This window comes from Eriocheir sinensis, chromosome 39 (genome assembly GCF_024679095.1).
Source record: "Eriocheir sinensis breed Jianghai 21 chromosome 39, ASM2467909v1, whole genome shotgun sequence".
Classification (NCBI taxonomy): Eukaryota; Metazoa; Arthropoda; class Malacostraca; order Decapoda; family Varunidae; genus Eriocheir; species Eriocheir sinensis.
This window is the reverse complement of record NC_066547.1, coordinates 9,930,087-9,954,768: the sequence shown is the minus strand read 5'-3', so window position 1 is coordinate 9,954,768 and position 24,682 is coordinate 9,930,087. Positions and strand designations below refer to the sequence as shown.

The following is a 24,682-nucleotide window of genomic DNA, read 5'->3' as shown; positions in this document are numbered from 1 at the left end:
TAAAAAGAGCTGTTAAGTAAGACACAAGTGGAAAAAGAAAAAGAAGGGATTAGGGTGAAAAGAAAGAAAGAAAGAAAATGAAACAAAAAAATGAATGAGCTAGAAATATAAGTAGGAAAAATTGCTGGTAAGAGTTAAAAAATTAATTAAAAAAAAGAAAGTGGACGGAGAAGATGAACATAGAAGTGAGGTAAAAAGAGAAAGAACGTAAAAATATTCTAATTGTAGGAAAAAAAGAGAAGAGAGTAAGGAAGGGAAGCAAAGGAGAACAGAGAAAATGGAATGAAAGAAAGAAAAGAAAAAAAGAATGGAAGGGAGAGAGGACAATAGAATGGAAATTGAGCATAAGAGAAGAAACATAATAAAATAAGAGGAAAAGAAAGAAAAGGGGAAAAAAATGAAGTGCGGGAAGAAGAATGGGGAGGAAAAGAGCAAAAAGGGAAAGGAAAGGAAGCAAAAAACAGGGCCAGAGAATAAGAAAGAAAAAAAAATGGTGGGAAAAGGGAGAAGAAAAAACGGTAAAAAGAATAGAAAAAAACAGAAGAAAAGAAGAATAGGGAAACGAAGGGAGGGAAAAGAGTGAAAAAGGGAGGAAAGGAAAAAAAGGAGAGGGAGAAGGAGAAGCGCCTCGTAATAATGCAATCATCGGAAAAGAATTATGCAAATGTTCGCCACAGCCTGACTCGACTCCACCCAGGCGCCTTGTGAATGTGGAGGCTTGATTCGCGAAGCCCTCCGCTCCTCCACCTCCTCCTCCTCCTCCTCCTCCTCCTCCTCTTACTTCTCTTACGCCTCCTGCTCCTTTTAACCCTCCTCCTCCTCCTCCTCTTCTTCTTGCTCCTCCTTCTGCTCCACCTCCTCATACTCCGCATCCACTCCTAACTCCTCCTCTTCCGCCTCCTGGTCCTTTTACGCCGCCTCCTCCTCCTCCTCCTCCTTCTTGCTCCTCCTCCTGCTCCACCTGCTCTCCTTCTCATCCTCCCCATCTCCTCCTCCTCCTCCTCGTCCTCCTCGACGATATAACGAAGGCAGAAGAGATAAAAAGAATTAGTGATGGTAATGGGTGACTCAAGCATTTTTTTTTTCTTTTTTGTCCTTTTATCATCATTTTCTTCTTCGGTTATTACTGCCGCCGCTGCTTGATGAAGGCCTTTGCTAGTGTTTTGTTTTTCTTCTCTTTTTTTTTTTTTTGTGTGTGTGTGTGTGTGTGTGTGATGTTAGTGCACGCCATCCTGTTCCTTCAATTACTCGAACTTATATTAACTCCTCGTCTCATGTTTGCTCTTACCTCCGCTCGTACAGTTTCTGCTTTGACACTCCGTTGCTTTTTTTTTCATAATTCATCCTTTTCCTCCTTCCCTTTTTTTTTCTTCCTCGCTCCGTTTTTTATGATTGATCCTTTTCCTCTTCCTCCTTTTCTCCTTATCTTCCTCTCTCTGTTTTATTTCTTATTATATACCCTTCTCTTCTTCCTCCTTTTTCTTCCTCGCTATTTTTTTCATGATTTACTCTTTTCCTCTTTCTCCTTTTTTTTTTCTTCCTCGCTCCGTTTTTTATGATTCATCCTTTTCCTCTTCCTCCTTTTCTCCTTATCTTCCTCTCTCTGTTTTTTTTATGATTCATCCTTTTCCTCTTCCTCCTTTTCTCCTTATCTTCCTCTCTCTGTTTTTTTTATGATTCATCCTTTTCCTCTTCCTCCTTTTCTCCTTATCTTCCTCGCTCTGTTTTTTTTATGATTCATCCTTTTCCTCTTCCTCCTTTTCTCCTTATCTTCCTCGCTCCGTTTTTTATGATTCATCCTTTTCCTCTTCCTCCTTTTCTCCTTATCTTCCTCGCTCTGTTTTTTTTATGATTCATCCTTTTCCTCTTCCTCCTTTTCTCCTTATCTTCCTCGCTCTGTTTTTTTTATGATTCATCCTTTTCCTCTTCCTCCTTTTCTCCTTATCTTCCTCGCTCTGTTTTTTTTATGATTCATCCTTCTCTTTCTCCTTTTTTTTTCCTCGCCCCGTTTTTTTTATTCATCCTTCTCCTCCTCCTCATTTTATCCTTTTCTTACTTATCCTTTTTTTTATTTCATCCTTATCCTTTTTCTCCTCATATTTCTTCCTCGTTCTGTTTTGCTTTGTGTTTATGATTCATCCTTCTCCTATTCCTCCATTTTCTCCTTTTCTTTCCTCACCTTCCTTGTTCTCTTTGTCCTCCTCCTTCGTGTCTCCTTCCTGTTTTATGCTGCCTTATCCTCTTCTTCTCTATATAGACAGTGGATGACGTGAAATCAACTAATAAGCGTTGTTATACGTAACTAAACATGAAGAATGGCGATGGTTAATATAATAAAAGTAAAAGTAAAGTTAATAATGATAAAACAAAAACGTAAGAGCAGGCAATTTCTTCTTCACGTGAGAACACAAAAGAAGGAACACAGTATTACTTATCTCAACCCTTCCTTCCCTCTCATCTCTAATTTCTAATCCAATGTTTAATTTCCCCAATATTCATTCATTCCCTTTCCCTCTTGTCTCTGGATGTTAAATTGAATCAAGGCGGGCAGTGAACGACTAAAAAAGGGAAGGGACATTGAAGCTTGAAGATACGAACAGACAAAGAGGCAGACAAACAGACAGACAAACCGAGAGAACACTGCCTCTTCTTCATTCAGGATCATCTTTTCAAATACGATTTTTTTTCTCTAAGCCTCCAATGACAGAGAACGGGCACCAGATGTACGCATTGTTAGGAGGGAGGAGAAAGAGGAAGAGTACGGACGGAAGCCTCTGAATAGTAAAGAGAGGCACGTATTGACACGAGTAAAGAGGAGAGAGAGGAAAAGGTGGGACAGGAATAGTTTGAATAGTAAGGAGAGGTATGGGTACAAAGGAGAAGAGGAGGAAAGAGGGAAAAAAGAAGCAGTATTAACGTAAAACTGTAACAGAGAAGGAGAGTGTGAAGAAATGAGGGTAGAATAGAAAGTCTGTTAACATAATAGGAGAAAAGTTGAGAGTGGTAAAGGAAAAATATAAAGTAGGAAAGGAAGAAATAACCATAAAAACTACAAACTTCAAGAGCTTTATAAAATAGAAGAATGAGAAGACATGTTAATTAAGAAGAAAAGAGAAAAGGAACAAATCAGAAATAGTTAATGTAGTGCAGCGAGAAGGAAAGAAAGAATATGCAGGGAAGGAAGAGGAACCTTAGGAAAAGCAGGAATAAATGAAGAGCGATATGAAAAAGAAAAAAAAGATAAATGTGAAGGAAGAAAGTATATGGAAGGAAGAAGATAAGGCGAAGGAACGGTTAGCAAATCAATACTTTAGATGGTGTTCTTTGAAAGAGGAGAAGAAAGCGAAAAAAAGGTAAACACGGAAAAAAAAGCATATGCATTCAAAAAAGTTGAGAGAAACAAAACGACGAACAAAATGAAGGAATGATGAAAACTGAATGAATAAAAACCGTATAAATTTTAGAAAGAAAAGGAAGAAACTTAATGGAAATCACGTACCCGAGAAAAGAAGAGTAAAAAAAAAGTGATATCTACCTGGGAGGAATAATTACAGGTGAGTGGTTAATAAGAGACGGTGTATTATAGGGAAACCGTAAAATTATAGACCAAATTATAGGTTATTATCCTCATGGGACGGTTGAGGCGGCAGAAAATAGATATGGGGCTTATTTGAGAGAGAGAGAGAGAGAGAGATTTACATAGGTATTCAGACCACACAGACTCTACGATCCAGATTACGTGCTCTGTCCTTAAGCCCAAGTGAAATCATGTTAAATTCAATGCCTCCAAGACTTTGCATTTTGACTTTAGTGAATATCGAGGTGAAGGAAGTGACGGTCGAGTTTGTTTTTGAGTGAATTAATCGTACTGCACCGGACAGCTGAAGGTGGGAGTTTATTCCTTTCTCACGATGCAACGATGGTGAAGAAAACACTTAAATTTTGTGCCATTACTCCTTGTTCGGAACGTGTCATCGATCAAAAACAATTTAGATTTGTCAACATTTGTAAAACAGGTAAGTATTTTGAAAGACTCGATACGAAGAAAAAGAGAGAGAGAGAGAGAGAGAGAGAGTATAACGGACAAAGAACTAAATGCAGCTTGTTTGGCACACACACACACACACACACACACACACACACACACACACACACATACACAGAGCAAAGCAGCATACTCCACCTCCTCCTACTCCTCCTCTTCCTCCTCCCCCCCTCCTCCTCCTCCTCCTCCTCCTCCTCCTCCTCCTCCTCCTCCAATAAATTGCACAAAAATATATCGACATTCACTTCAACTGAAAAGAATAATGTAAAAATAAAATGTCATAAAAAAATTTCAAAGCACACCCAGGTCATATGAGAGAGAGAGAGAGGTTTGTTTGCCCTCGCCTCGTGTCACAATGGAAGAGTCCTGTTTGCATTTTGTTTATCATTAAAGAGTCATGGAGCTCCTGCAGAGAGAGAGAGAGAGAGAGGGTTGCTATAAGGATTTACGACTACTTTCAACGCTGTATTTTTCTGAAACACACACACACACACACACACACACACACACACACACACACACACACACACACACACACACACACACACACACACACACACACACACACACACACACACACACACACACACACAAATGCACATTTTTATCCTGACTTACACATGTTCTCGTGCAGGATTAAAGGATAAATTATTCTCTCTCTCTCTCTCTCTCTCTCTCTCTCTCTCTCTCTCTCTCTCTCTCTCTCGAATCAACTCTTTCAAACTTGATTTTCTCCCTCGTGCGTGAGAATCCTTGATATGTCTTCCTTTGCATTCTTTTACTCCTCCGCTTTTTCTGTTTTTTTTTTCCTTATTTTGCATTGCTTTCTGTGTTTATGTTTCTTTTTTCTTTCCTGATTAATCTCTTGTAACTTTTCGTCTTCTCTGCGTTTTCATTTTTCTTGTTATCTTTATCTTCTCTTCGTTTAATCTTTTTTTTGTGTGTGTATATTTTTATTGTTTAGCGTTCACTTTCTATTGTCGCTGTCATCTATTTCCATTCATCATCTGCATAACTATTCTTTTCTCTTCCTTTTATATTTATTTATTTTGCTGTCCTCATATAATGCTTCTTGGTTTTCTTGCCTGATACTTTTTTTTCTTTTCTGCATAAATCTCATCTTTTCTTCGTCTTTTTTTATCTTCTTCTTTTTATCTTTTTTATCTTCTTCCGTCTGTGGGGGGGGTCGTCTTTTTCTTTTCCTCTTTTATTTCCTTTTGCATCAAGATATACTTACCTACTAACGATAAATTATAAAGAAGAACAAGAACACGGAAATTTCACTAAGTCACATTGTCTAATTTTTCGTGCCTTTCCTTGTCGTGAAATGATATATATGTTTGTTTATCTGTTTACATATTCTACATTATTCAACTCGGCCAAGTTTGAAGAGGCCTCACTCAGTGCCTGTCCTCAAGGAAAAGTTTGGGTTAAGTTCCAGTGTTCATGATGATCCTCCTTCCCCCTCCTCCTACTCCTCCTCTTACTCCTCCTCCTCCTCCTCCTCCTCTTCTTTCTTCCTTTACTCTTCCTCCTTTTCTTTCGATTCCGACTAATCTTTTCGTCACTGTTTTCAATGCAACTTTTTTTGTGATTTTTTTCTTCTGCTTTCTTTTTATTTTATTTTCATCATTTTATCCTTCTCTTTTTCCTCCTCTTCCTCTTTCTCCTCCACGCCTTCGAATCCAGGTCTTCCTCTTCTGCCTCTTGTTCTCTCTTCCTCTTCCTCATTTTCTTCCGTCTCCTCCTCTTCATTACTGTTTCCTATGTATTATTTTTTTTCTAATTCCTACTTTATATTTTCTTTTCTTCTTGTATCTCCTCCTCCTCCTCCTCCTCCTCCTCCTCCTTCTTCTTATCCTCCTCCTCCTCTTCCCCCCCCCCCCCCCCTTGAAAAGCCCCTGAGGAAGTGAGAGGTTTTGCGTGTCTGCCTGAGAGGTCGCGGTTAACACACACACACACACACACACACACACACACACACACACACACACACACGGTTATATATTTCTTTTCTTATTTTTATTTTTATTTCCAATTTTAAGTGTTTCGGTTCAGAGAGATTTGAACCCCTTGTGAAGCTTCGAATATTGTCTCGGTTAGGTTTCAGAGTTCCGAGAAATACGCTAATGACTCGGATTGAAGGTTGTTTCTTCCTCTTAAATCTGCTTAGTTGTTGCCCCTTAGAATGCTCTTTTTATTAACTTTTCTTTTTTTTCAGTCCGAGTCATTAGCCCATTTCTAGGAACTCTCAAACCTAACCGAGACAAAATTCGAAGCTTCACAAGGGTTAAAATCTCTCATCTGCTCAGTTGCCCCTTAGAACTCTCCTTTATTAGCTTTTCCTATTTTTTCATGTTCTAAGAAATCATTATCTTCGAACTCATAAAATAATTGCTCTTTTTTTTCTTGGAAGCTGTACAACATTTTGCTCATCTTTTGTCTTTGGCTCATTCCTGTTCCTGTATTTATGCCATTCTTAGACTAAATACATTGGTTGTTATACAGCTTTATTTTCTTAACGTCACATACGACATTTGTCACTCCTCATCTACATTTTCTTTCTCCTATTATTCTTTCACGATTTTACTATTCCTACCTTCCACTTGTATCCTTTGGCAGCTTCATATTTCCCTCCTTCATTTACTTTGTTTATAAGGTAATAGTTCATGAGTCTTGCCGTCCTTTGATGTATTTTCTTTCTGCACCCTTTTCTTTCTCCTTAAATTTTCTCTTTTCCTTTTATCTTTCTAACATTGCAACTTATTCAATTTTCCTGACGTCCTGATGCCTTTTCCTACTTTCTTTTTGTTTTGTTTTTTTCGTTTTCCTTCTTGGTCAACTTTTTGTCTGCTGGTCATGTCTCTTATTTTTTTTTTTTTTATCGCTTCATTCCTGTTTTTTTGTTTTTTGTTTTTTTTGCATTATATTTTCTTTCTATACGAATTTGTTAGTCTTCCGCCCGTCTTGTCTCTTTTTTCCTTTTTTTTTTTCTTTTTTCTCTTGTTCTTTTCCTTATTTTTTTTTTTTTTTTTTTTGAGCCTGACTTTTTTTTTTTCCCAGTTCTAGTGTCTTTTTTTCAGTTTCTTTTCTTTCATCTTGGTTTCGCTTTTCCTGTTTCATATTTTTCAGCCTCGTTTCTTTTTCTTATATTTGTTTTCCTTATTTTTTTTAGCCTGCGACTTTAAATTTTCCCCCAGTCTAGTGTCTTTTTTTCAGTTTCTTTTCTTTCATCTTAGTTTCTCTTTTCCTGTTTCATATTTTTCAGCCTCGTTTCTTTTTCTTATTTGTTTTTCTGAACATTTTTTTCTCTATGAATTCGTTAATCTTCCACTTGTCTTCCCTCTTTTTTCCAGTTTCCTTTCTTTTCATCTTCGTTTCTTTTTCCTATTTCCTTTGGTTTCCATTTTTTTCTGATATTTGTTTTTTTTCTTAACCTTATTTTCTCTGCAAATTCGTTAATCTTCCACCCGTCTTGCATTTCTTTTCCAGTTTCTTTTCCCTCAGCTTCGTTTATTTATTTTTTTCCGGTTCCGTTTCTTTCCTTTCTTTTTCGCTTCCCCGGCGCAGTCAAGAGCAATATCTGGCGAGTGTCGCGAGAGAGACAGCGGCCATGAGAGGGGAAAGAGATGCCATATTGAACTTCCACTTCTTCTTTTGTTTTGCTCTCTTTCTCGCTATCCTTCATCTCCTTCCTTTCTTTCTTCCTTCTTTTCATTCCTTCCTCCAAATTGAACTCCCACTTCTTCCTTTGTTTTGCTCTCTTTCTCGCTATCCTTCATCTCCTTCCTTTCTTTCTTCCTTCTTTTCATTCCTTCCTCCAAATTGAACCCCCACTTCTTCTTTTGTTTTGTTCTCTTTCTCGCTATCCTTCGCCTCCTTTCTTTCTTTCTTCCTTCTTTTCATTCCTTCCTCCAAATTGAACTCCCACTTCTTCTTTTGTTTTGTTCTCTTTCTCGCTATCCTTCGCCTCCTTTCTTTCTTTCTTCCTTTCTTCCCTTCCTCCATATTGCACTCACTTCTTCCTTTCTTTTGTTCTCTTTCTCGCTAACCTTCTCCTCCTTCCTTTCTTTCTTCCTCTCCTCTCTTCCTCTGTATCTATCCAACCTCTCTGCCTTCTCCTATATTCGTTTTCTTTTATCTCTTTCCTTTTTCCATTATTTACATACCTTTCAGTCTTGCTTATTTTTCCTTCCAACTATTTTTAAACACCGCCTTCTCCTTTTAGATCCTTTTTTCCACTTTCCTATATCTGTTTTATCCTCAATTTGCTCGCTTCTCTTCTCTCTCTCGTTTTCCACTGTCTGCGCAATTCTTTCCTTCCGTTTTATATCTCCGTCTCTTCCTTTCTTTTATTTATTTGATTCTTTTTGATTCTTTTTTTTTCATCCCAACTTCTTTTCACATAAACTTTTCTCTAACCATTGTCATCATCACCATCATCATCATCAGAATCATCACTATCATTATCATCAGTAAACGTCCCCAACTGACCAGTGCCATTAACACCACTACCAGCATCATCATCCTCACCATCACCACCACCATCCTCACCACACCGATCATCACCTTAATATACCATCACCACCACCACCTGCACCACACCGATCATCACCGTAACACGCCCTCACCACCACCACAACTGTACGTATACCAGCATCACCACCACCATCACCACCCCAGCATCACAAGAATTCACCACCACCTATCACCACCACTATCACAATCACCATCAAAACCGTTAATCGAAATGCATTGTTTGCCGATAGATTTTTTTTTTCACTATCGACTCTTAACTCACCACCACCACCACCACCAGCAAGTCGATAGTAACAATTGCAACACTACAGCCATTACCAACATAGCAACAACAACAACAACAACAACAACAACAACAACAACAGGAGCAGCGAACCCACCCCGCTAATACAAAAGAATGCAAATTAATACCTACCTCTTTTGGGAGGAGGACGCGTTTAAAACATGAAAGAGACAGCAAGACAGAGAGGCACAAGGAACGAGAGACAAACAGGAAACAGACGAACAAAAGACAGAAAGAAGAGAAACAGAGATCAAGACACACTGAAGAAAAATGAAGAGATAGGAAGACAGATACAGAGACGAAGACAAACCAGATGAAAAAGGAGAGGCGCACACACACACACACACACACACACACACACACACACACGCACACGCACACACACACGACACTCACATACTCCCTCTCCCCTCACCCGATTCCCCACCCCACACACGCACACTCACAGACACACACACACATACACACACACGGACAGACAGACAGATCAACTCATCGTGTCTTTGTTCCGGAGCTGAAACACTTGACAAAATCCAATAACGGAGCAAGAGGAACGAGCAGCGCTGTCTGGGAAACTCTTGTGTGGATGGTAATTCGATAAAAGCGCAAAGGGTAGCGGAGTGGAAGGGGTGGAGAGGGGGAGAGGAGGAGGAGGAGGATGCGTGAGGGCTGAGGGGGGTAGGGGGTAGGACTTTGACTATTTCGTTCACTATTTTGTCGTTAAGCTGTTGATTGGCCTTCGGTCTTGTCGGGCTTCTGGTCATTCTTTTTGGTCGTTTCTTTTGGCGGTTGACTTTTTTTTTAGCCTTTTTTGTTTGTGTCCGTGTGTGTGTGAAGTGGACAAGGCCTTTCGAAGTGTTGTGTTGCTGCTGCTGCTGCTGTTGTTGTTGTTGTTGTTTTCGAATGGATGTGTCGTTTTGTCTATTGATTGGTTCGTTGTTTCATCCGTTGTCGTTCCTCCTCTTGTGTGACTTCTCCATACTTTCCTTTTTTTTTATCCTTTATTTCCACCCCATTCTACTCACTTTTATTTTTGTCATTATTTTTTTTCCTGTGCTGGGGTGAGTTTTGACCTTCTTCGGCCTACATCTCTCCCTCCTCTTCCCTCTTTTCCTCTACCTCATTCTCTCCTTCACCTCATTCTTCTTTTCTTCCTTCTCCTCCTGCTCCTCTACTCTAATCCCCATCTCCATAGGACTTTTGTTGTTGTGTTGTCTGTTCCTCCTGCCCGGCCCTCTCCTTCTTCTCCTCTTCCTTTTCTTTATCTCTTCCTCCTGTTCCTGTTGTCGATGTAGATTTCTTTTTCTGCCTGTATATCTATTTAGGGGGCTCTGAGTTCCCGTTATTATTTGCTTATATTTTGTTTGCTGGTGTTTTACGTTCCGGGCGCCTTGACCTTGGAGTTGTTTCTTCTTTGTCTACTAAATCATAGAGAAAAAATGTATGTTTAATCTTACGAAAACACTTCTCTTTTTAATATCAGTCGAAGGAATACACATTTTCTTATTTTTTTCTTCCTTTGCTCGTTTGTTATAATCTTTTTCTCGTCCTTGTCGTTATCCTCTTCCTTTTTATTATCCTCAGTCTGATTCTTAACTTTCATCTCCTTTTCTTGCTTTGCCTGTTTTCTTTATATTTCTCTTCCTCCACCACCACTTCCTAATCCGCTCCTCCTCCTCCTCCTCCTCCTCCTCTCTCTGAACACCATAAACCTTTTCCGGACAAGACAAGACGGAGACAAGAACATTTCCGCAGTTTACCCTCGAGGGCTGTCCGTCTTCTCTCCGCCTCTCGGGACACTCGATGATTTATGCTCCTCGTCGACGCCGCGGCCTCCTTAGACAGCTTCGGCCTTAGTGCTCCTCCTCCTCCTCCTCCTTCGTCAGTCCCCTCCGCTGGTGTTGTTGTTGATCGTTGATGTAGGAATGGAATAAGCTCTGGATGTTTGGTATTTGGAGGAAGGGTTTAAAGTGTTCATTTGTGATGTTTGGGTTTGTGTAAATACTTGTGTTGTTTTTTGTGTAAAGAAATGTTGGATGTATGGGAAGGGACCACAAACAAGAAACATACGCCCAAACAGAGAAAGGCAAACAGAGATCAAGAAGGAGATAGACCGAAAAATGAAGAGTCAAAGACAGAGAAAGAGACAGACAAACAATTGAGGTTTTGTTATTGTTGTTGTTGTCGTTGTCGTTGCTGTTGTTTTGGTTCATATAAGAGCCAATATCAAATTTGTTGCAATAAATATACTGTTGTTTGTCAAATACATTGTTTACGTTTTGAAAGAAGTGATGCGTTGTGTTTCTTCGGGTGTAACAAAGTTTGGAATTGTGAGCTAACTTTAAGCCGGGAAAACAAGGTTGCAAAAATAGAGAGATAACACCGTCGTCATGACAGCGGGCAAGAAAACAACAAGTACAGACAGACAGACAGACAACAGACGCGTAACCAAGTTTTGCATCAGCTAACTGGAATTGAGTTAAAGAAAGTTGTGTGTCCGTGCGTGTGTGTGTGTGTGTGTGTGTGTGTGTGTGTGTGTGTGTGTGTGTGTGTGTGTGTGTGTGTGTGTGTGTGTACGTATATATTTGCACAAGAACACACACGGATAACGTCCAAACCCCCCACTCACACTTTATCTCCCCCTCCCCCAGCAGGCGACAGAGCAATGGCCTCGAGGAGAGAGAGACGTCACCCTCAGGAGGTCAATTACTCCCTGAAAGAGCTTCCGACGACACGGGTATCAGCGAAGATCAAGAAAAGACCAACACAATTTCTGGAGACGCCAAGAAAGAAGACGAAGGACTCGACACTGACGCAGCGGCTGTCCAGAGGCTCGAGGCTTCCGGGGAAGTGACAGGAGGAGGAGACGGAGAGGCGCCGGGGATGGGGAGGAGGAGGAGGACAGGTATTGAGGCCACTAGCAAGGCTACAACAACCACCACCAATACTCCGACGCCATCGCTTGGGAATGGAGGAAAGGATGAGGACGAGGACGAGATCGAGAGGGCCAAGCGAGGACGTCTACCGTTCCTACGCGTTCTCAGTGACCAAGTAGGTTTAAGATAAATTCAGATGCACACACAAAAGTAAAACACACATACGTATACATGCATATCTTCTATAAATAGCTTGGACGCTCATTTCTCTCCCTAATCAGCCTTACTTTACTAGCTTTTGTCTTCCCAGGCGTGGCTATCAGAAGAGGAGGAAGAGGAGGAGGACGTAGAGGTACAGGCCATTGTTTCTCTTCGGCGAGCTTCAAGGGACCTGGGAAGGGACATCGGCCTCAACCCTTACCAGCGACCAGGTGAGGATTTGACTTCTGGGCTTCAGTCTATCATGGGTTTTAGTTCCTCAAGGATTCATGATTCTAGGGTTGTAATACATGGGTCTTTATTTTGAGTTAAGGCAGTCGGTTTATAAGTCTTCAGGATATATATAAAGCTTCGTGGCCTCAAGGATGTCGAGCTTAAAAGTTTAATGCTTTCTTCGTCAAGAGTTTTAGGACTGGCTAATTTAGGATCAAATGCTTAAGGATTTAAGGTCTTATTTTTAAGTGTGCATGTTTCGCCTCTTCGCTTCCCTTCCTAACAATCATTTGTCTTGCATTAACATTATGAAAATTGCCTTCATATTGAGCATCTGTACAGCAGCTTGCATTCCCGCCACAGCTGCGTTCCCTGATGCTGCCATTAGAGATCGTTTTTGGCCCAACGAGAATATTTTGTCATCTTTTTGGAAGTGAAATGGTTGCCTTGTAAGCTTTGTTCATTTTCAAAGAAGCGGCATCTGCACTGTGTTGTTGGCTCGTCCCTCACATCGCGAGCATCCCTTTGTCTCACCCATGCGATCCTCCGTCATGTCCTTACCCCCTCCCACAGAGTTAACACTTCATCTGCGCTACACACCCATCCGGGGCGTTCATGTCCTGGTTATCGCGCTGTCTCTCTCACCCGTAGAATCCCTCCTCACGCCTTTATCCCCCTCTCCTCCACCCAGAGTCCGCCCCCCAGCTGCGCTACACGCCCATCGAGCAGACGGTGTCCCCCGGGGCGCCCGTGTCCCTCAAGTGCTCGGCCGTGGGCTCCCCGCTGCCGGTGATCACCTGGAAGCGCGACCAGCAGCCCCTGCCGCCCTCCCACAGGTAAGATGCACCCTGTAACGCGTTGTCCCTTTCAGCTGATGACAATCCCAATGCCCTCCCCCCGTCCCCTTCCCTCCCTTCTTCTCCTAGACTAGCGTATTAGGCCTCTCACTCCCCCTCTGTTAACACCATGGTTAACACACCTTCTCCTCCCCCAGGACTAGCGTGGGCAGCTTTCGCACGGCGCTGGGTCAGGTGGTGAGTCACGTCAACTTGAGCGACGTTACGGTGCGGGAGGGCGGCGCCTACACCTGCACCGCCCACAACGCCCACGGCTCCCAGTCACACTCCGCCCGCCTCAACGTGTACGGTGAGTCCACAAGCTCTCTTCAACCCCTTCCCCCGCCCACCCTATCCCCCTACCCACCACCCGCACCGCTTACTTTACCCACCTAACTCACCTATACCCCTCCGCCTACACCCGCACCGCCCACAACACTCACGCTTCCAGTCACACTTCGCTCATCTTAATATGCACGCCCCCATTAGATATGTCCGAGAGAGACTTACATAAACTAATGCATAAAGGGAAAGAGAAGTGGTGTGAGGCTTACAAGCGCTGCCCTGTGAAAGCCAACTGGTTTTTGTAGATTCATGTTAGTAGATTCTTATATACCTGTGTGCCTGTCATCCACCTGTCTGTAAACCGCCCACCTATTTTTATACCATCCATTTGTCTTCCTACCGTCCACCTGTCTTCTCCCCACCCCTCCTTCCTGTCACCCACCCCCGACCACTCTCCACTACCACCCTTCCACCATTGCTCTTCCACTGCTACATTCACGATGCCCCAAACACAACTAACTCTCTTCCATCCCCAACCATTTACCACTACCTCCCTTCCACCCCGCCCACTCACCACTAACTCCCTCCCATCCCCTTCCGCAGGCCCCCCTTTCGTACGCGCCATGCCCAACGTGACGGCCGTGGAGGGCGAGGACGTGCATATCTGGTGTCCCGCCGGCGGCTACCCGACGCCCGCCATCTCTTGGAGGAGGAGTAACCGCGCCCTCCCCGCCTCTGTCAGGTGAGAACGGCCTACCTGCCCTCCTACGCAACCCATTCTGCACGAGCATTGCTAGTGGATAGGGTGTTACTAAGACTGAAGAAAGGCTGTGTAGATTATCAGTGAAGCTTTGTTACCTGGAGGTGTAGAAGGTTAGAGATTCTGAGTACAGGCTTTGCTACAGAGTGTGAGTTCTGACTTTTTTATCTTGATTTCTCTTGCAGGCAGGAAGTGCTGAGTAATGGAACGCTGCTGGTGCGCGCCGCGAGCAACGCAGACGCCGGCCGCTACACCTGCGTGGTGACGGGCAGGCAAGGACAGACCGCCTCCTCCCACACCTTCCTCCACGTCCTCAGTCAGTACAAAGGAAAACGAAATTGCTCGCCACTCGATCCTCAAACCCCGCTTTTCCTTTTCCTTCAGCTCTAGTTTCTCTCTCTCTCTCTCTCTCTCTCTCTCTCTCTCTCTCTCTCTCTCTCTCTCTCTCTCTCTCTCTCTCTCTCTCTCTCTCTCTCTCTCTCTCTCTCTCTCTCTCTCTCTCTCTCTCTCTCTCTCTCTCTCTCTCTCTCTCTCTCTCTCTCTCTCTCTCTCTCTCTCTCTCTCTCTCTCTCTCATGCCTGCTATCACACTTTCTTCTGTCTGTTTATGAATGCACTAAACCATCCATTTATTTTTCTAGCCATTCAAAGCCCCATCTCCCTCAAGCTCTGTCCAAACTACCAAAAAAAAAATGACGTTCTTATCTAAATATCCCTCTGTTTATTCAGACATTCATTCATCCATCTATATTCATCCACGCATCCATTTATTCACCCATCAATCTTTCTCGGCCTTCTTCAGAGCCTCTCACCATTTCTTCATACATTCAATCATCCACCTATACTCATCCACTCATCCACCAATACTCACCCACTCAACCATCTCTTCACCCATCAATCTCTCTCTCCCTTCTTCAGAGCCTCCCACAATCGAGCCGTTCAAGTTCCGGACCGACCTGAAGGAAGGTGAGCGGACGCAACTCACCTGCGTGGTCAACTCAGGTGACCCCCCCATGACCATCAACTGGCTCAAGGACGGCCGCCACCTCCAGCACGACCCGGACATAGACAGGAAGCAAGTCCACGAGTTTTCCACGGTGAGAGAAGGATAGATAGAAAGAAAGAAAGAAAGAAAGAAAGAAAGAAAGATGAAGATAGGGAGATGGATAGATAAAGACAGAAATAGAGAGATGGATAGAAATATAGATAGATAGACGTATAAAGAAATAGATTGAGAGATAGAGATAGAGAGAGGGAGAAAGATAGAAATAGGAAGGTAAAGAGGAAAAGAAAAATGACTAAAGAATGGATGAATATAGAAAGAAGAAAAAGAGAAATAGGAAGATAGGTAATAGATAAGTGGAGAGAGAGAGAGAGAGAGAGAGAGAGAGAGAGAGAAATGTTTAGTCACGCTTCATTTTTCTCCTTTTACTTCATATTATTTTTCTACTTACATTATTCTCAGTTACCGCCTCACTTTTTTTTCGTCCTCCTGCGTATTATGATCATTTCCCTTTGAAGTTGCGGTATTGGGGATGCGTTTGATGTCTTTCTATTATATATGTTAAATCGATATTCCTTTCCTGGATGACTTGAATTTTTTATTGTCTCGTTCTCTCTCTCTCTCTTCTTATTTCAGCTCATATTTTTTTTTCCTTTCCTCTGTCTCCTTTTGGGTTTCATTCTCTCTCTCTCTCTCTCTCTCTCTCTCTCTCTCTCTCTCTCTCTCTCTCTCTCTCTCTCTCTCTCTCTTCGTTTACTTTATTACTTTATTATTTCCCTTTGAACTTTTCTCTGTAACCTTCTTTTATCTCTTTCTATAACGCCTATTCTGTATCTCCTCACATCTGTATGAATAAATTTCCTTGTTATTTACTTGGTTCTTCGCTTTCCCCTTACCATTTATTGTGTCACTGCTCCTCTTCCATTTTCCTATTTCCCTTCCTATTTCCTGTTTTCCTATTTCCTATTTCCTGTTTTCTTTTTTCCATTCCTATTTCCATTCCTATTTCCCTTCCTATTTCCTGTTTTCCTATTTCCTATTTCCTATTTCCTGTTTTCTTTTTTCCATTTCTATTTCCATTCTTATTTCCATTTCCCTTCTTCCCTTTATTCCTCTTCACTTCTCACATCCTTTCTGTATCCTCTCACTTCTGTATGAATATATTTCCTCGTTATTCACTTGGTTCTTCATCTCCCTTAACCAAACTATCTTGACCTCCGTCCAGCCCGCCTATACCTGCCTTCACGTCCCCTTCCTCATGATTAGTTGTCGTCCTCTCCGCCAGGTTTTGTGGTTCAAGAAGCTGCAGGAACACCACTCGGGGTCATACACCTGCGAAGCCGCCAACGCCGCAGCTACCGCCAACCACACGGCCTCCTTCAAAGTTAAGGTGAGTCTCTTTATCTTCTCTTACTTCGTTCATCTATGCACCTGACTCACTTCACGTTATCTCACCTTATCCAAAAAATACAACTTCCCGAAAATATATACGACTTACAGAGCACTAACTCATGTATAGGTCAACGATGCCAAATTATCGTACTCAGAGCATTGTATTTACCGGTTTCTGACGCCTAACTATTGCCAAGAAACATCAGGAATTATCTATTTTAACGATAAATATAAATTAATCTAGTTATTGGGGCCCAGGAAATAGTTTTTGGATCGGAAATCGGCAAACATAAGAGGCAGTGTACGACAATCTGGCAACGTTGGTATAGGTGCCAGAAACACGAAGGAGATGAATGGTCATGGACAAGTGACTTATTTGTACCCTTCCTCACCAGTGTCTTGTTCACGTCTCCCTCACAGGTGTCGCCCCGGTGGGTGGTGGAGCCCGGGGGAGGAACGGCGCTGGTGGGGTCCACGGTGGTGCTGGACTGCAGCGCGCGAGGGTTCCCCCAGCCCATCATTACCTGGATGAAGGCGCCAGGTAATAAAAGTAGCAACAACAGTAGTAGTAGTAGTAGTAGTAGGAGTAGGAGTAGTAGGAGGAGGAGGAGTATTCGCAGTATTCATAGTTGAAGTAGTAGTAGTAGTAGTAGTAGGAGGAGGAGGAGGAGGAGGAGTATTCGCAGTATTCATAGTTGAAGTAGTAGCAGTAGTAGTAGTAGTAGTAGTAGGAGGAGGAGGAGGAGGATTCATAGTTGTAGTCGTAGTACTAGGAGGAGGAGGTGGAGAAGAAGGAGGAGGAGGAAGAGTAGTAGTAGTAGTAATAGTAGTAGTAGTAGTAGTAGTAGTAGTAGTAGTAAAAGGAGGAAGAGGAAAAATATTGACAACTCGTAATGAATGTAGGTCTACTGAGAGAGACAGATAGGTAGATGGAGTAATAGAAAGATAGACAGATATAGAGAAAGTTAAATATTTCAGCCAATTACACATGCAGATCAGAGGTGCCGCATCAGTCATCCTGTTCTTTGTCTCCCGGGCCGTCGCTCAGTCGTTAATCAGTCAGCTGGAGAGCCACTCAGTCAGCCATTAATACGCGCGTTCCATTCACTCACCTTGCAGCCACTCGGTCGATAGCACACCCAGGCAGTTGCTCCGTCAGACAGTTTTTGGTTCATTTTCTCATTCATTTGTGATTGGAATGACAATATTTTTCATATATTCATGTTGCAAACCTATCATTTCGTCATTCAGTCAATCAATTACGCACTCACTTCATTCATTAGCTCACCCATATTCACCCACGCTGTCTAACACTCGCACACTCACCCAAATGCAATTTCACTCAATCACTGTCACACTTACTACGTCACTTAGCCCGCTCACACGTCCCTTTCACACACACACACACACACACACACACACACACACACACACACACACACCGCACCACACCACACCACACCACACCACACCACACCACACCACAACACAACACACACTCACTCTCAAAACAAACATCCACACACTCAATCCCACTAACTCACAAACATTCAATCCCGGTAACTCTCAAACACTATCACGCCAACCACCTTTACCAATCCTACTCCTTCTCATCCTTCATCCTTTCTCTCGGCAGGCAAGACAGCACGGGATTTCCAGCCGCTGGTGGTGGATGGGCTGAGGTCCTCGCAGGCGGCCAACGGGTCCCTGGTGCTGCACAAGGTGTCCCCCGCACACGCCGGCTGGTATCAGTGCCGCGCCACCAACTCCATAGGCAGCCCCCTCACCAAGGTGGTTCAGCTTACGGTGCATGGTGAGTGAAGCTTTGGAAGGAGGGTGTGTAGGCGGTGGGAGTCGGGGAGTGGTGTATGTATGTGTGTGGGGGGGATTATGTGTGTGTGTGTGTGTGTGTGTGTGTTTGCGTGCGTCTGAGAGAGAGAGAGAGAGAGAGAGAGAGAGAGAGAGAGAGAGAGAGAGAGAGAGAGAGAGAGAGAGAGAGAGAGAGAGAGAGAGAGAGAGAGAGAGAGATGTAGTCCTATTGTTTTGCGAATATTGTATAAGTTATTTGTTTAAGTATAAACTACAATATTTTTTTCTCATTTCAAATATCTGTGTTGCTGAATTATATGTTCTCTTTCCATTTCCTTCCTTATATCGTTTTTCCCCAGTCTTCCTTTATTGCTGTCTTTCTTACTCGTATTTCACTCCCCCCATCCGTCCACTTCTCGTCCTCGTGTCCTCACCCCTGCACTGGGTCAACTTTACCCCCACCCTCTTTTTCCTCTTTTCATCGTCACCCATTCCGCTTGCCACCCTCAGCCCCTGCCCGCGTGGTGACAGAGGGCGGCAGGGTGACGGGCCACGCCGGACAGGTGGTGACGGTAGCGTGTGAGGCCACAGGTGATGACCCGCTCACACTCACCTGGCTGAGGCACCACGCGCCCATTTCACCTGGCCACAGGTAACTTGCTGAGCAGCACAAATAATTCCTTCTTATTACTTTAGGTATAGTCATTCACCATCTCACAGTAATAATGTTAGTAAATTTATGGACAGTTGTTAGAATTTAGAACAAAATTGGCCATAAAACTGATAAAACTTAAAAATAAGCAGCCAAAGAAAGAATAATAAAACTAATCAAAACACATTTGTTGCTTCCGAAAAGAGAGAATAGCAGAAAAAAATACTTCCTTACAAAAAATGAGAACAGCAGCTAGTAATCATTAAGTAACCAACCACGTTAAAATCCAGTAATAGCAATAAAAAATGACAGTGAAGGTTACAGTGCCGGCGCTTTCTCAGGGTGACGGTGAGTGAGAGCAGCGTCGGCGGCGGGGTCCGGGCGGCGCTTAAGCTGAGGGACGTGACGGCGGCCGACGCGGGGCCGTACACCTGCCGCGCCACCAACCCGCACGGGGACCACTCGCAGGTGTTCACCGTGGCCGTCATAGGTGAGTCATGGGCTTGCTCAGGTGGGGTACAGGGCAGACAGGTGAGCCGTAGACTGTTATGTTCATAGGGTAAGTTAGGTTGGGTTAGGTTAGGTTAGGTAGGGTTAGGTTAGGTTACGTCACGTTTTAAATTTTTGACTACATTTTTAAAGATTGGATAAATAGTAAGTTAGTGTGTTATGGGTATAGACTTCTTTAAGTGTGTTAGAGGGCTATGAGATGTGATATATAGTCCGTTATAGATAGATTCCAGTCTTCTCAAGGTAACATACTGGATCAATAGGTGAGGTATAGTATGTTCCAGGCTAGGTGAATGTTTCTTTATGGTAGCTAAAGACGAAAAAATATATAGTAATCTAATGTTGGTGAGGCACACGTTAGAGGCCAGTAATTAAGGGAATATTATGTCGCAGACTAAAATGTGAGACGTAGTCATTTATATGAGTGGAATAAGTTATGTTTGTGCGTGAGTTGTGTGTGTGTGTGTGGGGGGGGGGGGAGGGGGGTGACCTGCGTATTTAGGTTTGTGGAGAGGAGGTGGTGGATCAGGAAAAGCCTAGAAATAGAATAGGACTTGGTATTTTCTGTCATGTGTGTTGGCGTACGGAAAACTTCAGATGTATTTATTTTTGCTTTGGCAAGAGAAAATATTGTGTTTGTTTTAGCAAGATAAAGCGTGGTAAAATATCGTGCCCTGACCTAGTGAAGTGACTTGCTGGCGCTGTTGTTTATATATAGTGTCATATTATTCTTTCATATACAAACACCGCGAGGATGGGCGCAGTAATTTACGTTACCGCAAAATTAAAAGCAATCACACATGGGGAGTTACGAGAATTGAATTTTATTGTAAATTACTATAAATTAGCTATACGTGTGATCGTAATTAGATAGATTATCCCGTAAAATTATGAAAATCATCCCGCTGGAGCGCATCATGCCTTTGTGCCCTAATATATGCTCGCCATTTTTTAATTAAACAAGAAATATAATTATAATTTAGGGCGGAATGCTAATTACTTATCAAGCCCATCGTCACCGCGGTCACGAGTTTGCGTTAACGTGTTTGTGGCGTCACGCGTCACGCCCAGACCCCCACACGTTATGCCACGGTGCCCCCTTCCCCCCAGAGCCCCCCCGCGCCCCCGAGGGAGTGGAGGTGACGCAGGTGGGGAGCAGGTCTGCCCGCCTTGCCTGGACGCTGCCCCAGCCCGCTGGCGTGACCATACAGTACAAAGGTAAGCTGTGTGTGTGTGTGTGTGTGTGTGTGTGTGTGTGTGTGTGTGTCACGAAGACCTAACCTGCATCCTGCCCCATAAAAGCGATGATGGGTTACCTGACTAATTAATTAAAAGAATCACCTGTCTGTTTACTCAGCCAGACTTCCGGTTGTGCTTGTGTGTTTCTATCGCGTTTAAGCCACTTTTTTTGTCGTTTTACCTGAATATGTCATTCATCTATATAAACAGACCGTTTTTTACTACATGGAGATTAGATGAAGCTTTTTTTTTCTTTTTCCAACTTATCTGCCACTTCTCTAACCCACCTCATCCACTTATCATTTCCTTGCCCACCTCCTCCCTCTTCCTCCCTTCCTTTCCTTTCCAAACCTCCTCCCACTCCTTCCTCCTTCCCCTCCTTACATCTATTCTTGCTTCCTTCCTGCATCTATCTCCTTCATTCCTCCTCTCATACCCCATCGCTTGTCTTTTCCTCCCTTCCTTTTCTTTCCAAATCTCCTCCCATTCCATTTACCTTCCTCTCCTTTCCATGCAACCTTCCTCTGTCTCACCCTCCTTCACCTTTCCTCTCCACCCGCAGCGGAGGGCGAGACGTGGTCCAAGCAAGGCCGCAACGTCAGCGTGGGTCAGTGGACGGCGTCGCACATGCTGACGGGCCTCTCGCCGCACCTCACCTATGCCGTCAGGCTCATGGCGCACAACGACCTCGGGGTGTCGCTGCCCTCGCCCGCCCAGATGTTCACCACCACGGAGGAGGGTGTGTACGTGTGTGTGTGTGTGTGTGTGTGTGTGTGTGCGTGTTATATCCCTTCCATTATGAATACGTAGGAAATCACAAGTAACATACACACAAAAAAGTCTCTCAACTCTGCCATTCATCCTCCTCCTTCCCACGCCCTCCTCTTCTCCCACTAATCCTCCAATCTTTCCAATGAAACACACGAAAAAGAGATCAACACGCAACAAAATACAATACAACACAGTAGCTATTCACCATCACCACAGCTTTGCCACCTTTTCATACTCCTCCTCCTACTCTTTGTTATCATCCTCATCTCTTAGAGCGTCTCCGTCCATTACACAGAATAAGAAAGCTGCACTAATACAACACTTTACAGCATAACACAACCACAGACACTTACTCTCCCTCATCTCAACCTTCCTAACCATTCTCCTCCCCCTCCCTGCAGCGCCCTCCGGAGCCCCGCGGGACGTTAGAGTAGCAGCCTCGGGTCCTCGCTCCCTGCTGGTCACATGGCGCGCCCCGGACTCTCGCCTCACCCACGGCGCTCTCAGGGGCTACACGCTGGCCCTGCGGCGTCAGAACCTGCAGGGACACTTCACCTTCATCACCAGGCCCGTCACCGCCACCCTAGGTCAGTGAGGAGGGAAAGACACGCTTGTGGGCATTATTTTTTTGTCTTTAATTTTCGTTGCCTTTCCCATCCCTCTCAGTCCCTCCTGCTCTTCAGTGCTTCGTTTTCTTCCATGTTAGCCCTCCTTTTACATATAAGCCATTTTCTTTCTCTATATTCCCCCTTTTATCACTCTTCCGCCTACCCAGATTACCTTCACTCTTCTTATTCGCCTTATCTTCTCTTACACTCTTCTTCCGCAAGCCTTCCCGGGATGTGTTCCATTCTCGTTGTTTTCGTATCCTGAATGAGCTTAATATAAATAACTCTTTCCTTTGTCAAAAATACACACGTTCCCCCTTTGGTCGCCTTCTCTACCTTGCTAATTAACACCTGTACCGCCTAGTAAGTGTGTTGGCTCCCTTCTGCATTATTCTTCTCCATCTTCTTTAATACTTTCCATTAATATTCTCGTTCATGTCGCCTGATGCTGCTACTTAACATTCTCTTTTATCTAATAGAGTTATTCAGTATGGCTTCTCTTATGTCTCCCCCCGCAACCTTTGTTTTTCATCCTTTAGCTACTTTCCCCTGTTTGAAGTCTCGAGGAAATCCTGTGAAATATCAATGTTAGTCTGGCGTCAAAGTTTTTATATTACATTTACTTCTTCATAATTTTTGTTGTGAATTCCAGCTTCCATTTGCAGAGGGAAGAGATTCTAAATAAACAGCATCATCACCTACTGTTCAAAGATACCTTCTCTTGTACTTATTCATCACGTTTTTTTAATGAATTCCAGCTTTCATTTGTAAGTGGAAAATATGCTAGAGAAAAATATTACGCTTTACAATTTAAAAATACCCGTCGTGGCGTTGTTTCACCCTATATACTGAGCTTCTTTGACTCTTCCACACTTTACTTACTTTTACTTACCTGTCTCTACTTCGCTACACAGGAGACGCAGAGGCCGTAGAGCAGTACGAGGTGCGCGGGTTGGTGCCGGCATCGCTGTACGAGGTGGCGGTGCGAGCGTTCACCAGGGCGGGGCCGGGGCCACTCTCCTCACCCAGGATCGTCGACTCCACCTCCCATGACGGTACGAGGGCGTGACAGTGCTTAGGGACTGTGAGAGGAGAAAGGAATATGCTCTTTAGGAAATGAAGAGAAAGTATTGGTCAGGAGAGGAATGTGATGGAGAAGGGTGATTGAAGGAGAGAGGAATATGGAGTGAATGGAAACAAAAGTAGTCTCTAGGTGAATGGACCGTATTGGCTACAAAAGGCAGCGCCACACGTGGCCACTCGGTGAACTGTCAAAGCAGTACTTTCCATAGAACTCAAGTTATGTACTAGAGTGCGTCTAAGGCTCCCTCCAGGAAATGCCTTGGTGCCGCCACCGCTCCTAGCCAACGACTGCACACACTTTACTCCTACCCGATTTCCTGACTCTACTATTTGACATGGAGAAAAACTGAAATCGGGTAGGAGTGAAGTGTGGGCAATCATCGGCTTGGGGGGACGGCGGCATCATGGTCGTGTATCCCTGAGACAGCCTCAGATGCACTCTAGTCTATAACTTGAACTCTATGGAAAGGACAGTTTGGAGTTAAGTGGCCACATGTGGCGCTGCCTGTATAGCCAATACGGTCCATTGGAAAGGAAATATAGGGATTGAGAATAAGAAGTGGGAAGAAAGGTTGTGAAGGAAGATAGGGTTTAGCCAGATAGAGGAGAGGGGGCTGTGGATATGAGAAATAGGGTTTATGAAAGTAAAGTTAGATGAACAACATAATACTTCGAAAGGCTCAAACAAAGGTGAGAGAGGGAACCGAGGAGATACAGGGAAAGGGAAAATAAAATTGGAAGAGTAAAAATAATCCTTGAGGCACTAAGAAAAAGGAGTGAGGCAAAACATTATATAAACAACACAACTCCATTTACAAAGTTTGCGTCCCTTCCATCTTCATTCTTACATTGTTCACCCTTCTGACTCCTCCCGCAGCTCCTTCGTGTGCTCCCGCCGGCGTGTCGTGTCGCGGGTCTGGGCGGGGCGGCGTCAGGGTGTGGTGGTCGCCTCCGCCCTCGCACTGCGCCAACGCTCCCGTCAGCGGCTACACCGTCATCGCCACGCCCACGGAGCACGTCCATCACACCTCAGGCAGTAAGTTGGTCCTTCTTGATGGTCCGCTTCCCACCGCCAGAAAGCTTAGATAATTTTTTTTTCATATGAAGCACAAGACTGAAGGGATCTATCATTTTAACTTGAATTCACGCAACGCTTAACTCCTACAAACCCTGAGTATCACGTCTTTCTGATTGCGTGTTCTACCTTCCGTCAGGCAGCTCAAGAATTCAGTGTCCTTAGAATTAAAATGATGGAACATACATTTCAACTTTCTTTATTGTCGCGATGCTTTCCCTCTATCACCTCTCGAGTAACCTTTCCTCTTCCTGACGGCGCGTGTTTCCCTCCACCAGGCAGCTCGTGGGAGGTGAACACGACCAACCTGGAGAAGAACTTGGACGCGCTGCCGCCCGCCACCAACATCAGCGTGAGGGTCAAGGCGTACAACGAGATCGGCTTCAGCCCGCCCAGCCGACCGGTCTTCTGTGTCACTGAGGACGATGGTGAGAGAGAGAGAGAGAGAGAGAGAGAGAGAGAGAGAGAGAGAGAGAGAGAGAGAG

General features: G+C 43.9%; 1 protein-coding gene across 4 annotated transcripts in view; it reads left to right on the top strand.

Moving 5' to 3' along the window:
* The window catches only part of LOC127008970 (cell adhesion molecule Dscam2-like), a 104,365-nt gene that overhangs the window by 69,031 nt on the left and 10,652 nt on the right, over positions 1–24,682 (top strand). For 3 of the 4 annotated variants that reach the window (XM_050881520.1, XM_050881518.1, XM_050881521.1), the window contains exons 4-21: positions 11,519–11,918; positions 12,054–12,174; positions 12,867–13,011; positions 13,170–13,321; positions 13,900–14,038; positions 14,242–14,372; positions 14,974–15,152; positions 16,344–16,448; positions 16,871–16,991; positions 18,087–18,263; positions 18,770–18,911; positions 19,253–19,401; positions 20,532–20,639; positions 21,223–21,399; positions 21,833–22,018; positions 22,954–23,094; positions 24,000–24,158; positions 24,476–24,625. In XM_050881520.1, the coding sequence (XP_050737477.1) occupies positions 11,519–11,918; positions 12,054–12,174; positions 12,867–13,011; positions 13,170–13,321; positions 13,900–14,038; positions 14,242–14,372; positions 14,974–15,152; positions 16,344–16,448; positions 16,871–16,991; positions 18,087–18,263; positions 18,770–18,911; positions 19,253–19,401; positions 20,532–20,639; positions 21,223–21,399; positions 21,833–22,018; positions 22,954–23,094; positions 24,000–24,158; positions 24,476–24,625 (2,882 nt within the window). The remainder of the gene's footprint in view (positions 1–11,518; positions 11,919–12,053; positions 12,175–12,866; positions 13,012–13,169; positions 13,322–13,899; positions 14,039–14,241; positions 14,373–14,973; positions 15,153–16,343; positions 16,449–16,870; positions 16,992–18,086; positions 18,264–18,769; positions 18,912–19,252; positions 19,402–20,531; positions 20,640–21,222; positions 21,400–21,832; positions 22,019–22,953; positions 23,095–23,999; positions 24,159–24,475; positions 24,626–24,682) is intronic. The other variant, XM_050881519.1, reaches the window with a different exon arrangement.